This window comes from Cuculus canorus, chromosome 11, assembly GCF_017976375.1.
Source record: "Cuculus canorus isolate bCucCan1 chromosome 11, bCucCan1.pri, whole genome shotgun sequence".
In the NCBI taxonomy this organism is placed as follows: domain Eukaryota; kingdom Metazoa; phylum Chordata; class Aves; order Cuculiformes; family Cuculidae; genus Cuculus; species Cuculus canorus.
The window spans coordinates 19,520,612-19,538,371 of NC_071411.1; the positions used below are offsets into that span (position 1 = coordinate 19,520,612).

Below are 17,760 nucleotides of genomic sequence, written 5' to 3' on the forward strand. Positions count from 1 at the left end.
TAATGTACCATCGTAAAACCGAAAACAATATTTTGAAGTCCAAAAGACCCTTTTGCTTTCCTTCACGGTTCAGCTGGCATGTGATATTTCATTATACAACAATTATTTTCTGAAAGTATTTTTTTAAGAAAAGACCATAATATTTCAAGATTATATAATATTTTAGATATGAAGAACAGCTTTCACAATAATGAAGAATTTCAGTGCCATCATTAAAGGTGTACGATACTTTAAATATGTGTGGAAGCTATTCTGAGCCTTCATACAGTGCAACTCACAATGTCAGAAGACATTACTTAGCATTCCGTATCGCTGTCAGGAGAGCTCTAGATCATTGCATGTTGGTTGTATTGATTAAAGCTGGAGGCATTGATAGCATAAAAAGTGTCTTTAATTAGTCAGAACGTGTGATTAGCTTTTCTGTTTTAAGGAGATAAACTGACTTCTTAAAGTTGCCCAAAAAGGTATTCTTTAGTCAGTCAGAATAAAATCATAATCAATGGGAACACAGGCCACACTCCGTGTTTCTCAGTGTTGCCCGTTGTCTCCATGCAGGGCTCTACTTTTAGCCCAGATCTACAAATTTTTGGGGATTTCTCTTTTTTTAATCTAACTCATACTCTCTCTCTTACAGACAAATACGCTTCCCTTGCTTCCTAAAAGCAACTGCAGGTCTCCTTGTAGGAAAGTCTGTCTCGACTGCTGGCCTCCAGCATCTATCAAAATTACCACTGTAAACCCACTTTTCAGAAATTTATCCATCAACGGCCAGCATTTACGCATATAAACTGGAGAGGGGCAGATTTAGACTTGATATAAGGAAGAATTTCTTCACCATGAGGGTGGTGAGGCCCTGGCCCAGGTTGCCCAGGGAAGCTGTGGCTGCCCCATCCCTGGAGGGGTTCCAGGCCAGGTTGGATGGGCCTTGGGCAGCCTGAGCCAGTGGGAGGTGTCCCCCCAGGGCAGAGGGATTGGAACTGGATGATCTGTAAGATCCCTTTCAACGCAAACTATTCTGTGATTCTAGGATTTACTCTACTGCAATTTGGCCAATTTTTTTAAGATTTTTATTTGAAATTTTAGGGAAAGCTTATTTAGACATTATTAACTTTTGAGGGTAATAAACGAGTTTTTTACATATAATATGTAGAATGTTCCAGCCTTAAGAGTAATATTAAGTCAGTAATGAGTGCCTAATACTGTAGCATTTTGTTTACTTGTCTTGGTGGGAGGGGTTTGAATAGCAAAGCTGTTAGTTTTTCTTGGACATTGAGAGAAAAAAAGCATGCACTGAATCTAGAATGTCTTAATTGGAAATACTAAGTTTGCCAACACATCGCTATGCCCTATGTCCTAAATAAAAACTTTGCCTCCATTTAGAACCATCAAAATTCCTAAATCTTACACTTGCACCTCCTAGAGAAAATAGTAATTCATCTACTGAACCAGATGCATCAAAATAAATATAAAGATGAAACTGAACAACTCATTTACATGAGAATTGGCTCCAGTAAATGAAGGACAAAATCATCCTGCTGCTCACAAGTCATCCCATCTCTGATTTCTCAGACTTAATCTTTCAGGAAGGCCTTCCAGAGATGAGACTTCAAACTAAAATTCATAAATACCCTGAGTAATAAGAACTATTAATTTAACAGACATACTGGTTTAATGACACTCGATTGCCTCGCTCCTTCGATGTCCTCTAAATGAATTATCTCTTTCTTTATCATTGGAGGTAATTGCCTTATTAGCTTTATTTCCTCCTTGCTAACATCCTCTCTGCTTTCCAGGTACTAACTATTTCCCGTAGACTTTTTCTGATACATATTTTACGTGAAAAACATGTATCTTTAAACTTTTCTGGTTTGTGCCAGACCTGTAGGACTGCATGTATGAAGGGGCTCCAAGAAAGCTGGGGAGGGACTGTTCACAAAGGCTTGTGGTGATAGGACGAGGGTCAATGGGTATAAACTGGAGAGGGGCAGATTTAGACTGGACATGACAAGGAATTTCTTCACCATGAGGGTGGTGAGGCCCTGGCCCAGGTTGCCCAGGGAAGCTGTGGCTGCCCCATCCCTGGAGGTGTTCAAGGCCAGGTTGGATGGGCCTTGGGCAGCCTGAGCCAGTGGGAGGTGTCCCTGCCCAGGGCAGGGGAAGTGGAACTGGATGGGCTTTGAGGTCCTTTCCAACCCAAACTATTCTATGATTCTACTCTAGAGCTTCTTGACTTTTCTAACTACATTTGTTGATGTGAATGAGATAATTCTCGTTAGAAGCAAGCACTGCCTTTCCTCTATCCTGGCACCACTTTTGCTCTTCACTTCAGCAGTCTTCCTGGCAGAAATACTGTAGTTCTTCTCTGGATCTCAAACATCCCTATCTTTTTAAAAAGCCATACTGAATATGGAAGAGATGGAAGCTTGGGAAGCAGAGGTGTAGAATATCACTAGTAGTTCTTCCTTGCCTTCTCTAAAATTGCCTGCCTCCAAGAGGTTGCCTTTGCTGATGTTGTATTTCAGTGCAGTTGTAGAGAATCGGATCAGTGATAACTCTTCGTGCTGTCTGACCACATCCTATGAGCACAGTCAGATTCTGGTGTTCGGTTTATGTTACTTGAATCTGAAGCAGCACAAACCACACGTGTGAGTGGCAGAAGTTGAAAATACGTTCTACCATGCCACTGGATATCATAGCGTGCATTTAATTGTTATCCCTAAAAACTTCTAAAGCTTTAGGGTAAACAAAGAGGTTTTGACTGTATTCAGGGAATGCAAATACACAGAGCTAATAATGAGATGTCTAGGCGAGCACATTGCTGTGTCGATTAGTTCTACCAGTCCTCAGTGGTATTAGCTGAACAGCAGAAGAGCAGAAGGATTGGTTGTGAAGTTGGCCTTATGTGTGAAAATAATATGATGTTGTAAGAAAAATGTTTAAGTATGTTTTTTACATATTGAAATGATGGAAAATTCAATATCTCTCCCTTTAAATCTGCTATACTACTTGCTGGATTTCTACACCAGCAGTTCTGTTTCCTGAGGCAGAAAATTAGTTTTTTCCGTTTTGACTGCAAACAGATATGTGATTGTCCCCTGATTCACCCCAGATTGTGCCTCCATGCCAACAGGAGATGATGTGGAATCAAATAACAAGTCCAGAAAAAGCAGGAAAGCTAAGGAAAAAAAAGAGTAATTGGCATGTTTTAGCAATTATAGCACATGAGCGAACCTTGCCAGATTTCTCTGTCAGAAGCAAATCTTACATGAGATCATCAAGGCTTTTCAGAAGGTAGAAGTACATTACTTGTTTACTTGATGTTGGACAATTGAGTTGAGACAATTACAGTCTGGCAATGGAAAGAAATCTGTCAAGCCTTGGAAAAATCCTTCCCTTCTAGAGGAAGCCATGGATGTTGAAGTAAGCTCTACAGATCTAATGAATCTCCCTGGCCTCCAGCACGAGTCTGCATGCATAGTGCTTTTGTGCCAGCTGTGGAACAGCCGTGGTCAGACATAGGTAGAATCAACCCCAAACCAAGTTTAATTAACGCTGTAGAGCTGCACTGTTCTCATCAGGATGAAGCAAACGCAGGGTATTTCAATACGCTCTTTCCTTCCATTCCCCTTGCCTTGCAGTGAAATAGGTTGGTCAAAAAGGATGGATCTGGTTCTATCAAAATCATATGGTTTACTGAGGTTCCCTGAATTCTGCGTTCGAGTGTTAATTTGAAATTATTTAGTCTAGTTAATGGTTTTACAGCCCTTTGCTGTTGAAGAGGAGAGATGTGAGCTTAAGGACACGTCAGCCATGCACAGGGTATAGAAGATGGTTTCATGTATGAAAAGAATTACAAGATGCGGCCACCTGCACCAGCAAGGTCTTAACTTTGTGCCTCAGATGTGTCCTTCCAGGGCTGTCTCTCTGATTAATAGTATAGTATGAGTGACTTTTTCAGTGAGAAAATCTGCAGTTCAGTGTACAATAAAAAGCTATAGCAGTAGAAATAAAACCAACTGCTCTCTTTTCCCTTCTTTGTAGCAATCAGAGACGGTGTATCATAAAGTGATGTATGTGAAATGAGCGCTGAACTTCACATGAATGTATGATAACTTGAAAATAATTTTTAAAAGCTATCACAAAGGATTGATCAGGAAGAGGCAAAACTTGCCTATTAAATTCAATAGGTGAAGAAGCCCCATTCTCCCTCCTCTTGGTAAAGATCCTATCAAAACCCTTCTCTTTACAGAAGCAAAATAGATAGGTGACAGCTGTGATACGAGTCCTCTGTTTAGACTTGGCAGTATCTAAAATCATGTTATGTTTAATAACAAAATTTTTATTTCTAAGATACAATATTTTATAGGAATATAAAATAGGAACAGTGGCTTCACCCCCTCCCTGGGCAGTTGTGCCAGTGATGACCTTTTCAGTGAAATTTTTTTTCCTAATGTCCAATCTGACCCTCCCCTGGCACATCTTGAGGCCATTCCCCTTGTCCTGTCCCCTGTCACTTGGGAGAAGAGCCCAGCTCCCTCCTCTCCACAACGTCCTTTCAGGTAGTTGTAGAGAGCAATGAGGTCTCCCCTCAGCCTCCTCTTCTCCAGGCTGAACAATGTAGCAATGGGCCAGAACTGAACCCAGGATTCGAGGTGCGGCCTCATCAGTGCTGAGTCCAGGAGCAGAATAACCTCCCTGGACCTGCTGGCCATTTTGGTTTGTAACACTCAACAACATCCCATTTCCTTTATTTTTTTTTAATAATCAAAATAATTAGAACAAATAGGAGCACAAATTTAGCTTTTGTGAATGATATTTTGATTTCTGTTTTTCAGGGACTGGTTGAACATGTTCAGTCCCCCCATTATTCCTGGAAGCCAACAATTGGAAGAGTGTGCTAAATCTTCAACAAATCAGAATATTCCAGGTAGGAATTTATGAAGACAATATAAAGGACCTATGCAGAAAGAAATTTCTAAATGCTGTTTCTGTAGTGCTGCTGCTGCCTTATCATAGTTTTCTATACTGCTACATGTTGGTTCCAAATTCTTGTATTGCTCATTCTCAGCTCAAGCTAGAAGGGTTTTCCATGCAGCATTATTTGCCACTGATGGAAGAATAACTTACGTAGTTGCAATTTCCTGGTGTTTTAGCTCGATACGGATTAAGTCATTGAAAGCTCATCTTATTTGTTTGAAATAAGGAATTTATGCTAGTGAGGATGGCAAACCTATGAAAGAAAGAACGCAAAGACTAAACATTCAGAAGCACAATTACGCTTATGTAAATGATGCTGGGGAGGAACTGTTCACAAAGGCTGTGGGGATAGGATGAGGGGCAATGGGGATAAACTGGAGAGGGGCAGATTTAGACTGCACATAAGGAGGAATTTCTTCACCATGAGAGTGGGGAGGCCCTGGCCCAGGTTGCCCAGGGAAGCTGTGGCTGCCCCATCCCTGGAGGTGTTCCAGGCCAGGTTGGATGGGCCTTGGGCAGCCTGAGCCAGTGGGAGGTGTCCCTGCCCATGGCAGGGGGGGGTGGAACTGGATCATCTTTAAGGTCCCTTCCAACCCAAACTATTCTATGATTCCATGCCTCTCTTATGAAGAAAAATTCCAGATTTAGCCTTAAATGAAATCTCAGCACGATTTCCTGAGTAAAGCCTGTTGTCACCACCAACAGTGTCACAGGTTTTTGCTTATTAATGGTATTTGCTTAGAGAATGGCAAATAACTTAGCTGAAACTGGAAAGTCAACAACAAAAGAATAAAACAAATGGCTTGTTTTCTTTAAAATACCCTTTTTTTTCGTGAGGAAACATGGTAGATATCTACATTTTTCTTCAAGTCTGGGGAATTTGATGTGAAATCTCATAAATCTGACCTCTGTATTGTGGCTGCCCGAGGGATGAAAGTGTCTCAGTGATTTACTGTCAAAAATAGATTATGCCCCTCAAATTGAGAATGTTTTCATAGATGTATATTTGTAATGGTTTATGACAGCAAAATAGAATTTTCCTGTCAGGAAGGGACCTTGCTTGGAAGAATCAAATGATATGTTTTGCTAAGGGTCCTAAGTAAGCAAAAGAGAATTGGACAGTAATCCTTGAGTAAAAGGCATGTTGGATATAAATTTGTGATAGATCTCTGAGAATTGTTTTATGTTTGTATTATGAAATCCAAAGCTTGCTGCAGAAAAGCTAGAATTTCTGTAAATTGGATTATTATCCTTAAAAAGCTTTTAAAAAGAAATATTCTTGGTAATTTGTTTGGTTTCTTCTGTTATTCACACTAGAATGTCCAAAATGTATTGTGACTTGCTCCTAAATTCATTTTCCTTTATGTTGAAATATTTTACATCATGTATCTATGACTGCACATTTGAAGAACAGAAATATACCATAGTTGGTTTTCGCTTTAGCTTTTTGGGTTTGATCCTTTATTCAATCAAATTTAATTCTGACTCCTATAAATGTATGATGTTTGTAATTTTATAATATCATACAGAAACTTTTCTATCTCCAAATACTGCAGAAAACTTCCCATAGTGTTGAACTAATCCAGCTTCATTTCCCCAAGCTGGACAAAGCAAGAGAGAATAACAAAGCCGTTCCATATCCTTCCCTCCACAAACAGGACAGTTTGGAGTTTTTCTGAACTACTAGAAACCCATCCCTGTTAGAGCAGCAGAGAAGCAGCAGAGCAGTCTTTGCAGCTGTGGGATAGGAGGCCTGGCTGGCAGTCTGAGAGGGTGCCTACAATGTACAGTATCTTCAAGCGACTCCAACCCTCTCTTTCTGATTGTTTACAGTCCTTGGAAAAAATGTCCTTACAATATATTGAGAGAAAACTGCCATGGTTTTGCTCACGTAGAATCATAGAATAGTTTGGGTTGCAAGGGACCTCAAAGCCCATCCAGTTCCAACCCCCCTGCCATGGGCAGGGACACTTCCCACTGGATCAGGCCCATCCAACCTGGCCTTGAACACCTCCAGGGATGGGGCAGCCACAGCCTGTCCTCGTTAAACAGAGCTCTTGGGACATACTATGGTGGTGTGAGAAAATGCAGTGCCATGTGCTGCATGTCTGTCAGATCAGATTGTAGCCATCAAACGCTGGAATCTGGTTGTTTTCCCAGATATCTTGGTTTAAAAACAGTTTTATGGACCGTGGTAACTAGATGCTTTGAAGTATCATCTTTGAAAGAGCATATTTTGCTAAATAGGTGATACATCTCTAGCACTTCAGAAAAAACTTTCTTTTTCTTAACCACTTAACTTGAGGTTAGTTACTTGTGTGACAAAAGAACAGGGTTATTACTGGCAATTAAGTACCAGATCTAATCAATAAACTGAATACTCAATTCCAGAAAATTCTGCTGCCCTACTCACTTTTCTTAAAAAATACCCCATAGGAAGTGAGTTATTTCTCATGTTGCAAAGCGACTGAAGTGTCACAGAATTATGTTGCGTATGTGTTAAGTTTTCCAGTATTCCAAGTACCAGAGGATAACAAAAGCATATTATCAGTACTGAAAATCTGCAGTGAGTTGTAATGTATCCGAGATATTAATTTTATCTGAAAGTATCATTAAAGAAAAATAGAAATAGTATATTTATTCTATAGTTCTGTTAATTAGTAAAAATTTTAGGTTGGGGAAAAACTTCTTGGGGAAAAAGCCAATCCATTTCTAAGAAAGCATTGTACTGTCTAGTTAGTTTCTTAATGTTTGCGCCACCCATAGTATGTAGTTAAACAGGGAGATATAATGAAAAGTAGTCTTCTATTCAGCAGGTTTCACAAGACAATCAAGCGGTAAATTTAGTCTCATAAATTTTATGTATTCCTATAGATTTTTTTATTCAGCATTGATATTTCTGATTTGAAGACAATTTCATTTATCCTGACACAACAAGTCATACAAGAAATTTTCCACAGTAAGTGACAAAGGCAGAGTCATAATGTCTCTGGAACTTTTACTTCATTGTATCTTGTTACTTGTGGCCTGTGAACCGCAGCACTCAGCACTCTTCTGCCTTGAACTACAGCGGCTGCTGATAGACATGCGGTAACCCTGCAGGACATAATGACAGGGACATAGTTTAGTGGCAGGTAGGAATGGTTGGACTTGATGATCCAAGAGGTCTTCTCCAACCTGGTGATGCTATGATTCTATGGCAGTAGAGATGTGAGCACTGTAGTTCAATGTTCAAGAATCGTATCAGAGAAAGTATTAGCAGCATTCGTTTCAGTCCCTTCTACTGACAGCTGTTTAATTTTAGAGCGATTTAAGAACAAAAGCTTTGATTTTGCTTTCACTGTGATATTCAAATTAAACTGCTGAGAGATTTTTTCCCTGCAATCCTGAGCAACTTCAACCCAAAAGCATGGACAGTGGGAACACAAACAGCCATGAAAATTTTCTTTGGAAGGGACTTGTTTATCATTTCACAGAATCATAGAATCACTAGGTTGGAAAAGACATCTTAGATCATTCAGTCCAACCGTGATGTGGTCATAGGCGCTGCATTCCTGCATACGGTCAGGCTGCACACAGTATGTCATTTGAAAGTAGAAGGGAGTAGAAAGAACACAACTGTTACACGTTACTTGAGTCTTGTGGAAGAATGTCACTAAAGTTTAGTTAGTACTTCTTTGTAGGAAGTAGAGGAGCAGAAGAGAGGTTTCAGATGCTTTGTTTTAATCTGTTCAAACCTGAATCCACCGTGCTGCCACTGGCAGTCTGTTGCAACACCTACAAATGCCCTAAAATGCATTTGGGGATATTGTGAAATGCTAAAAGAAAAAAGCCTAACTTTAAAAACAAGATACATCTAGAAAACTAAGTTCTCCTCTTGTTCACGTGAAAATATGTGCAGGGAATTATTGCTATAAAGGTACAAAGCCAGCTAGTCCTGGATGCAATCTGATTCTGATTCAGCATGAATTCAAGGCATACAGGGAAAGAGGTACACCCTGAAGAGTGTGAAGAATTTCTTGTTCCTAAATCAAACCAGGGAGTGTATTTAGAGGCCAATTCCGAAGCAGAGAGGGAAGGAGATTAAACTTAGAAAAGAGAATCATTTTTTAAAAGAGGCAGGAAAAAGCAAAATAATGAAAGGAAGAATTCAGTAGGAATAACAACATGGTTTCAGGTGAAATGTAAAGCTGTGTGAGGGAATGAGGCATGAAGACCATTTGCTTGTTTACTGCGATCTGAAGTGTAGAAAAAGACATTCAATTCTGTGCCTCCTTTCTGCATGGTATAATTTTTCCCAAGACCTATCCAACCAAAATATCTCAGTTACCCGCACTTAGTTTACCAGGCTTGATGAAGTACCCGCAGCAAAGAGAGCAACGATTTAGCTCTACCTTTTTACCTTTGGTGACAATAAGAGGCGGTTTCTTTCTGATGGCATTTGTTAGTGTTGCTGAGGAAACAGAAATGAAATCTCTGCCCAGACGATAAATGCACACTTCTGTATGCATTAAATGCACCAACCTACTTTCTGGTCTCAAGATAATGTAACCTATATATCGTTCTGCGATCCTGGCTGTAAATAGATTCTGAGAATTGTGAAACTGCTGCTGTTAGCAAAACAGGCCATTACTTATTGTGAAGTGTTAGGGGCATACAGAGCATTCAGTTTGTATTAGCAGTCTGAGAATGAGATGAACATTTATGATGAAATTCAAGATACGGATTGCGTTCGGCTGTGAATTATTTCCTATCAAAAAGGTATAGGTCATGTAACTTAGATGTAGCTTCTGTGAAAGACAGGATTAAAAAAGGAGCTACAATATATAAAGTGTCTGTAAAAGTCTATATGGCTTTATGAGTGTATTTTAAGCTAAGGATTCATTTCTATCACCTGAAAACATTCTTGCATTGTAAATTACTTTAGACAACCTAGATTTAAAATTTGTATTGTTTGAAAGAATCTTATTTCCTCTCTGATATTGAAAGCCCTTTTGTAAGATTTAGCTATACGGAACATTTAGGTAACAGATTGGATACCAGACAGTCCATTTTTTTTTCTTACAAGCCTTAAGTACATACTGACTATCTTAGTTTGTACTAAAACATTATTGTTGAAGAAGATCATTGAGAAAATATCACTTAGGAATACTTTGCTCCACTGTCAGTGAGGGTACTTCTGGTGCACTGCTCCACTGGACTTCATGTAAAGTCCAGTCCCTGAGCCAACTCTAACTGACATCATTTCAGCTCAACTAAATTCAGTTCTTCAGAAATATAATAAAAATGTGAATTGCTGTTATTTGAAGGTAACAAGTCAGAAGTCAAAGGGTTATAAACGTTAAAGAGACATTCTGTCTCCTCTGACAGAAAGGTATTTCCATGTTATACTGTCTAAGTGAATAAGAGTGATTTATTCTTACTTCTCCTGCTTTTCCAGGTGAAGATGACCTCAATGCTGAAGCAGATGAGGAAGTTTTAACTCTTTTGTACGATCCATGTCTGAACTGTTACTTTGATCCAAATTCTGGAAAGTACTATGAATTGGCATAGTCATATCATGAGAGGATATCGTTTTCTATTCAGAGTAGGTTTATTTTCTAACTGTTCATAGTGTGTGACTGAGCTGTATAATTTACCATGTAACTTAAAACTTGAATTAACCTTTTGTTTTACAAACGAATGTATTTTGTAAATAGTGTCTTATTTTTATAAGTTGGAATGCAGTGGAAAATTGCACAATGTGAAAGTTCCTTGTGACTAAGACATTTTTTTGTTGGTCTAATATTTTTCCAATATTCAAAGGTTCTACATAAAAACAAATGAAGTTGAATCAAGGTTTGTGTTGTTTAGCTGTAAATTACGGTGTTATTCAAATAAAAAAAAAATTCATTACTTGCTTACTGTGTATTTTTAATTGGTTCTGAGCTATCTTATTCTTTGGATGTCAAGATATACACTGTGTGGTTTGAAGGCCTCCATTTCATAAGTGCACTCTCCTTTTAGTCATCGGAGAAAGCAGTCTTTTCCTCATCTTCAAGAAATTCTCTGCTGTTGCATATTACAGTAACAGGATGATGTCAAAGCCGTAAGGTGACCCGGTGTGTGCGGTGTGGTGCACTGTGAAGTGTGCATGTGGGCAGGTTATAAATCTGGACCATGACAGGGTACGTATGGCAAGCTCTGACGGTATGAGCTACTGCTTACTTTACATTACACAGGTCTGAAGAGCGGTAAGTGATTGCTTCAGCACTCAAAAATCAGTCTTTTTGTGTGGGTCCTAAAGTTCCAGCTTAAAGATTTAATTTGCCTGCATCACTGTGCTTTTTTTTTTTTTCCTGTGGTACATAAAATATCCCTCTTGACCATGGAGAAGGTCTATAGATATAAACCGGACTGTACACAGCCTTTGAAAATGAGATAGTTGTATGAGATGAATAAAATACCGTGCATGGAGACGTGTCAAGCTTTGTCTGCTCTAAAAATGAGTTAACCTGATCCTGATGTTTCTGCATTGCTGTGGCTGCTTCTTGGCTCCAAGCAGTGCTCAACATTTCCAGCCCCAGAGGGAGGGAGATTCTGCAACACCGCGCAGTGCTGCTCGCCACTCGCAGCCCCTCCAGTCGACAGGACGCCTGCTAAAGGGTAAATAAATCATTAAAAAATTAACTGCCTGATATTGCAGAAAAGGTATGAGGCAGGGCTTGCCTGTGGAACAGAAAGTCCAAGGAGTTATGTTGTGATGGAGTGTGTTAATGGAACAGCTTTAGAGTCCACCAGTTCAATCAACATAACAATTTTCTGGAAACAGTTGAAGGGAATGTCAAAATCACATGACAAAAGTGATCGATTGGCATTCTGGAGATTCTTGTTCTGAGTTTACACTTGATTATATCCAGAGCTATTCCGCTTTAATTATTTGCAAGCTGATTACTCGGTGAATTTTTAAGAATAATGTAGTTGAGTGTCATAAAGTGAGCTTAGTAAGCTCACTGGCAAGTGATTTAAAATGATATGTCTGTAAATTATATGTAATTATGGATCCCAGTTAATGAATATCCTACAACCAATTGAAAATGTAGTTGTTAATAGTGACTTGGCATTAGATCAGATTGTGTATTTGGCTTCCGTGGCAGGTACAAACGTATCATCACAATTTGAGTCGAGTAGCACTGAAACCCACAGGAAGACAGATACTGCGTTGAGATGATTTACTTACTCCTGTTTCTCCCAGAAAGATTTGTACCTGTTCTTGCTAATGCCATCATCAGTTTAAAAAAGTCAATGAAATCATAATTTTGACCTTCAAAACTCAGATACTAGCTTGTACATAGCTAACCACTTCCTTCGTAGCGTCATTTAGTGATGAGGACCATGCTCCTTCTGTCTGTGGCAGCGGCTGTCGAAGAGGTGCACAACAAGGAGTCCTCGGAGACTGCCCACCTTTAACGAGATCAGGAGGCAGGTGGGTAGTGACACTATGTTTGAGGCGAGTCTTGTTCCAGACAGGTCCTAGGCAAGCCCAGATACACTCGCTTCTCCTGTCACTAGCGCAGTAGCATTTTATAGCCAAGTCCTGCTTTTCAAAATCAGCAGTTATGATCCTTACCCTTTGTTTTCTATTTAGCAGCTCTATGTTTTCAACATCTATGGGGACTGATTGCTGTAATGCTATGAAAAAAACCTGTGAGCTGAGCGGCGCAAAAGACTTGGCTACAAGGACTGTAAGTTCTGCTCGCAGTGTTTTTTTCTTCGTCATCATCCTGTGAACCTAGAACTAAAGCATGCTTTTTGTTTAAGCTATTTGTCAAAGCCAGCATTTGTGACAAGTGGTGAAGAACACAGAGATTTGTTCCTAACTGTCACATGCAATGTTGTAGTCTGTGAGAACCACATAGTTCTCGCTGGAGCCTGCGTTCCAGCAGGTGAAAAGACCTGTGCCTGGGCATAAAGTTTCAGATTAATGAAACTGTCTGCAGGGATTTATTTCTACACACCCAGCAGCAGTTACGATTTCTGAGAATAGAAGTCCTGAAATGCTGTAAATTTCAGTAGGGCTTCATTCATGTTTCTTAGATGTACAGTGAACATAGAGGAACAGAAGTTTGCTTGGTAGAGCTGCTGGAGTCAGCAGATCACAGATCCATCTGTTGGTCTAAGGCTCTTCTGCGTTCCTTACGCAAGCGAGGTGTGTCACAGAATCATAGAATAGTTTGGGTTGGAAGGGACCTTAAAGCCCATCCAGTTCCACCCCCTGCCATGGGCAGGGACACCTCCCACTGGCTCAGGCTGCCCAAGGCCCATCCAACCTGGCCTGGAACACCTCCAGGGATGGGGCAGCCACAGCTTCCCTGGGCAACCTGGGCCAGGGCCTCACCACTGCTCTGCTGAACACTGCCCACAACAGTGTGTTTCTGTGTGGCTGGAATGATTCTCCCCATTTCTCTCGTTCTTTTTCCCTTAGGCCCATCTGCCAAGGTTTTCTCCGAGGTTTCAGCCTTCAGGTGCCTGCAGACTGCTGCAGCACTGAGTTGCTCGCCGACAACGTGGCACACACGAGCGCCGCTGTGGACCCTGCCAGGCAGCTGCACGGACTTTACAATCTGTGATCTTGCAGTACTGGCGCTTGTACCGTGTGCTGAGCCTCATTATGCCAAACAAAGAAAGAACACCCTCTGTCCTGAGGAGCTTACAATAGGACCTCAATATTGACCTTTGGCCTCTGCTGCTGTGGTTACTAGGTAAGAAAACCACCTACCCTTCAGCCATAAAGCATTCTATTTAGGGGCACAGCCTCTAAACTTTGGGTCAAATGGCAAGGTTGCCCAGGCTGAAAAACCCTTGAAAATTGTTTTGCAAAATGCGTATCATATTCGTGTTATTTTTCCATGCTATTTCTTTACTTTAGAAAAGGACTTCTTTTTTCAAGCAATGGGTTAGATATTAAATGAAAAGACAATCCAATCCGTCTTTTCTATGTGGTATTGCTGATAATCACCACTTGTCTCATGGTAACTATAGTAACTTGGCATCCTTATCTGCCACCTTTTTTGGCACCTTGAAAAAACCTATGTGAAATTAGGTTTCCTGATAAACTGAAAGCTTGGCATGAGACTACATAATGTCATTTTTTCTTATTCAGTGTTTAACTTGCTTGCTAGCAGCTGTACAGGCAGTTCTGACTGTGATGTTTTGGGATTCTGCTGCAGGCGTTACAATCAGCGCAAACGCAAAAGCCCTGGGTGAAACCCCAGAAAGAGCTGTGAGCTCCCACAGGGTCACATGCAGCAGCCCACGATGCGAAGACCTGAGCAGGATTTTTGCTCCTCTCTAAAAGCACTGTAAAAGAAGTTCCATGCCCAAGCTTGGCAGTTTTCAAGGGGAAAAATAATCTGTGGACATTCAACTACACAGTAAGAATTATTATGAAGGTTCCTGTGGTAAATCATCGGTGAATCAACAACCTTATGTTGCTTTTAGTCCCTCTGCAAGTGAGTGCCGTTCAGTCTGCATGGGAGATGAGAGTGGCTCCGGGTGCTGGAGAGCTGAGGGATGGTATTAGAGGTGAGCGCAAGGCCAGTGCTGACACCAGGTGTCCCAGGGGAGTACAGCTACTCAGCAGTTCCACCTCTTTTTTTTTGTCCTAAGGACACAGAAATGGTGATAAAGGTGTTTTTTCTTGTTTTGTCCAGATGTGGCCCAGCTACATCCAGTCCCCGTGCTGGTGCACTTCTGCCTTCCAGACCAGAAGGGCCATCATTGCTGGAAGAGCAAAGGAGATGGAGATGCCTGAGCAGCTGGGGTTAGCTCCCAGCCATCGGGCACAATGCTCTGGTGTGTCTTCAGCGAGGCTGAAGCCAGAGTGATCGGTGATCTGCCTCTGTAGGCACAGTCTCTTCACCAGATCTCACGCTTTTTCCTTTGTTATCAAGTTGTTTTAGCAAGAGTTTTGAAGAGCAGACAGGTTTGAAAGGTACGTGGTTGCAAAACAACAAAGGAAAAATGCTATCAAAAGCCATTAAATGAAAAGCTATTTGCTTTTGCAGTGTGGCTTGAGTGCTCCTGGGGACTGACAGTGTGTGCTCATCCGGTTCCTCACAGATATCCTCCCCGGGCTGCTGCCGGAGAAAAGACAGGGCTACATTGGTGAGAGATCCTCTGTGCTGACCAGGTACAGCCTCTGAGCAATACCTCATAAAGAAACCCAGCCAGGCTCCTGCTACGTCGGTTGCTACACCGGTACTGCTAGTGTACTTCAAATGATGTTCACGTTAAACTGCTTGGGGGGGTGTCTGTTAAAAAGTTTATTATTGGATGATTGTGCATTTTATCTGTGTGGGAGACCAAAAAACCTTAGGTCACGGAAATTACAAGTGTCATTTTAGAAGACTGCCTATTTATTAGGCCATCTCCTGCTGCTGCACTCAAGGCGAAAATCTTCATACAAGCAATCTATTCACAGCTACTGCTTTACCACCTGATGTGCAAAATATCAAAGCTCTGGATGTTTTATTATTGTGCTGAGTAATTTTCTAATTAATTTCTAAAGCTTAGGAAGTGTCCCATGCAAGTTTCCTTTGCAATAGACTTCTGTTTTCTAACCAAGGCTTGAGAGGGATCTCTGGGGAGGGATCCCATGATGCCAGGAGGTTCGTTGTGCTGAACACGTGGCTGGGTGGCACTGCATTTTGGCTTTCTGACCTTGGTAAGGTAGATTCTGGCTGGAGAGCCTGGCAGATACCTGTGTGGCATTTCCCATGAATCCATGTGAAGCCCAAATTAAACGCGCTGCTCTTTTCCCAAGAAAGAAAAAAAGGCAAGTAGCTTTCAGAAACTGCTGCTTCCAAAGTAGCACTAACACCTGGGCGAGCCTCGTTACATTCATGATGGTACCAGAAGATGACCCAGATTTTGTATTTCCTCTTTTTTCCTTTCCAGGAACCGGAGACTCTCCATGCACACTCATACATCCCTAATCCTGGTGCAGCCAACAGCCTGGGCACCACCCAGGCATCATTTGTGGCCCGAGCATCTTTACCCAAATACATCCCCAGGTCTTCTGGGACCCAACAGGATCAGACTGACTGCAATAAAAATCACCCTCGGTGCTGAAGCAAGTGCCTTGTGTTCAGAGGTGTGCAGATCATGGCATAGCAGCAAGAAAAGGAGATTTGGAATCACTCACCCACTCAGTGCTACTTTTTCAGGTACCATGAGGAGCGGCTGAGAGAGCTGGGGTTGTTTAGCCTGGAGAAGAGGAGGCTGAGGGGAGACCTTATTACTCTCTACAACTACCTGAAAGGAGGTTGTGGAGAGGAGGGAGCTGGGCTCTTCTCCCAAGTGACAGGGGACAGGACTAGAGGGAATGGCCTGAAGCTCCGTCAGGGGAGGTTCAGGTTGGATATCAGAAAAAAATTCTTCACAGTAAGAGTCATTGGGTACTGGAACAGCTGCGCAGGGAGGTGGTTGAGTCGCCTTCCCTGGAGGTGTTTAAGGAACGGGTGGATGAAGTACTTAGGGACATGGTTTAGGGAGTGTTAGGAACGGTTGGACTCGATGATCCAATGGGTCCTTTCCAACCTTGTGATTCTGTGATTCTGTGATTCTGTGATTCTGTGATTCTCCTCCAGAGCCTCCTGCAGGCCACCCATGCACAGACAGGAGGTGTTTATACCTCCCCCCAAGTGAGACATGGGGATTGATATTGCTTTATGTGCTGATCACGTTGATCGTAATCATGGGAACGCTTTGCCACTGTTAGAAGTCAATGACACATAGCTTAAATGGGAAAGAGACATTCATAGCCAAACATATAGCCAGAGTTGTAGCACAGAACCCCAGTGCAGTCCTGGTGCTGCTGAGCCGTGGCGATGTTGCCGTTGCTCATGGCAGGGAAGCTGCCCTTAGCCCTGGCGGGGCTGTGGGCCCCGGTTAGCTGCTGCCCCAGCCTCGCTGGCTGGGACACACCACCCCACCTCTCGGGCTGTGCTGGCCCAGGCCTCAGCTGTGCGCACCCCGGGCACCCACAGCCCTCTAATCCTTGGCTGTGGGCACCTGCAGGCTCCTGCACAAACAGCTCCGGTGCATCCAGAGCAGAAAAGTAAGGACACAGGTGCTCATTCCTGTACGGTGCTTTCCCTTGCCAGTCCTCTGATCCCTCCAGCTCTGCAGCCTCTCAGCTGCAAACTCAGTGCCATGAAATTAAAGTGTACAACTATACGACACCTTATAAAGCACATAAATACAAACAGGCAAGGCCCCTAAACAGTGAAGGATTATGCACAAAATCTTCAGGCACTAATTCAGTCTCAGGGCTCTCTTTCCATTGCAGTGGGTATGTAGTACCAGCAGGAAGCCTTGAATTAAAACCTGTTATTCTTCTAAAGCATCTCTTTTCCTATCTGTCCACAACAAGGTTTTATTGACCCAATCATGAACATAAAAAAAAGCACGAGATGCACAAAGGCGCTTAGTGATTTGTTTTCTTTGGAAAAATGTGCCACATCATGATGCTAGGAAAACAGCTATTAATTTGGAGGTTATTTCAAAGCTAATGGATAATTATTATTCTGTGGGGTTTTTTTCCAATGAAGAGTTTAGTTTGCCAAACAATCCCTCTCCATATGCAGCACTGATGTTTCTCTTCCACTGCACTAACGTTACTGTTCAGAACGAATGGCTCTGCTTTTGCCTATGAATTTTTCTTCCATGTTTTTTTGACAATTGTGTTTTATGTCTTGTATAAGTCACTGTAACACATGATGACGTCCAGCACATTCAAAG

General features: G+C 41.7%; 2 protein-coding genes across 20 annotated transcripts in view; one reads left to right on the forward strand and one right to left on the reverse strand.

Annotated features, from left to right (window-relative positions):
- The window catches only part of CFAP20DC (CFAP20 domain containing), an 84,059-nt gene extending 67,911 nt beyond the window's left edge, over positions 1-16,148 (forward strand). For all 6 annotated transcript variants that reach the window (XM_054076116.1, XM_054076115.1, XM_054076118.1 and 3 more), the window contains 2 exons: positions 4,836-4,927; positions 10,418-16,148. In XM_054076116.1, the coding sequence (XP_053932091.1) occupies positions 4,836-4,927; positions 10,418-10,530 (205 nt within the window). In that variant the 3' untranslated portion in view covers positions 10,531-16,148. The remainder of the gene's footprint in view (positions 1-4,835; positions 4,928-10,417) is intronic.
- LOC128853236 (uncharacterized) overlaps positions 1-17,760 on the reverse strand; it is a 53,809-nt gene that overhangs the window by 7,719 nt on the left and 28,330 nt on the right. Inside the window, exon 3 of one of the 14 annotated variants that reach the window (XM_054076130.1) lies at positions 8,000-8,073. The exons of 12 other annotated variants lie outside the window; for them this stretch is intronic. In XM_054076130.1, coding sequence (XP_053932105.1) covers positions 8,042-8,073 — 32 coding nt within the window. In that variant the 3' untranslated portion in view covers positions 8,000-8,041. Of the gene's footprint in view, positions 1-7,999; positions 8,074-11,270; positions 11,613-17,760 lie in introns of those variants that run through there. One more of the 14 variants, XM_054076121.1, reaches the window with a different exon arrangement.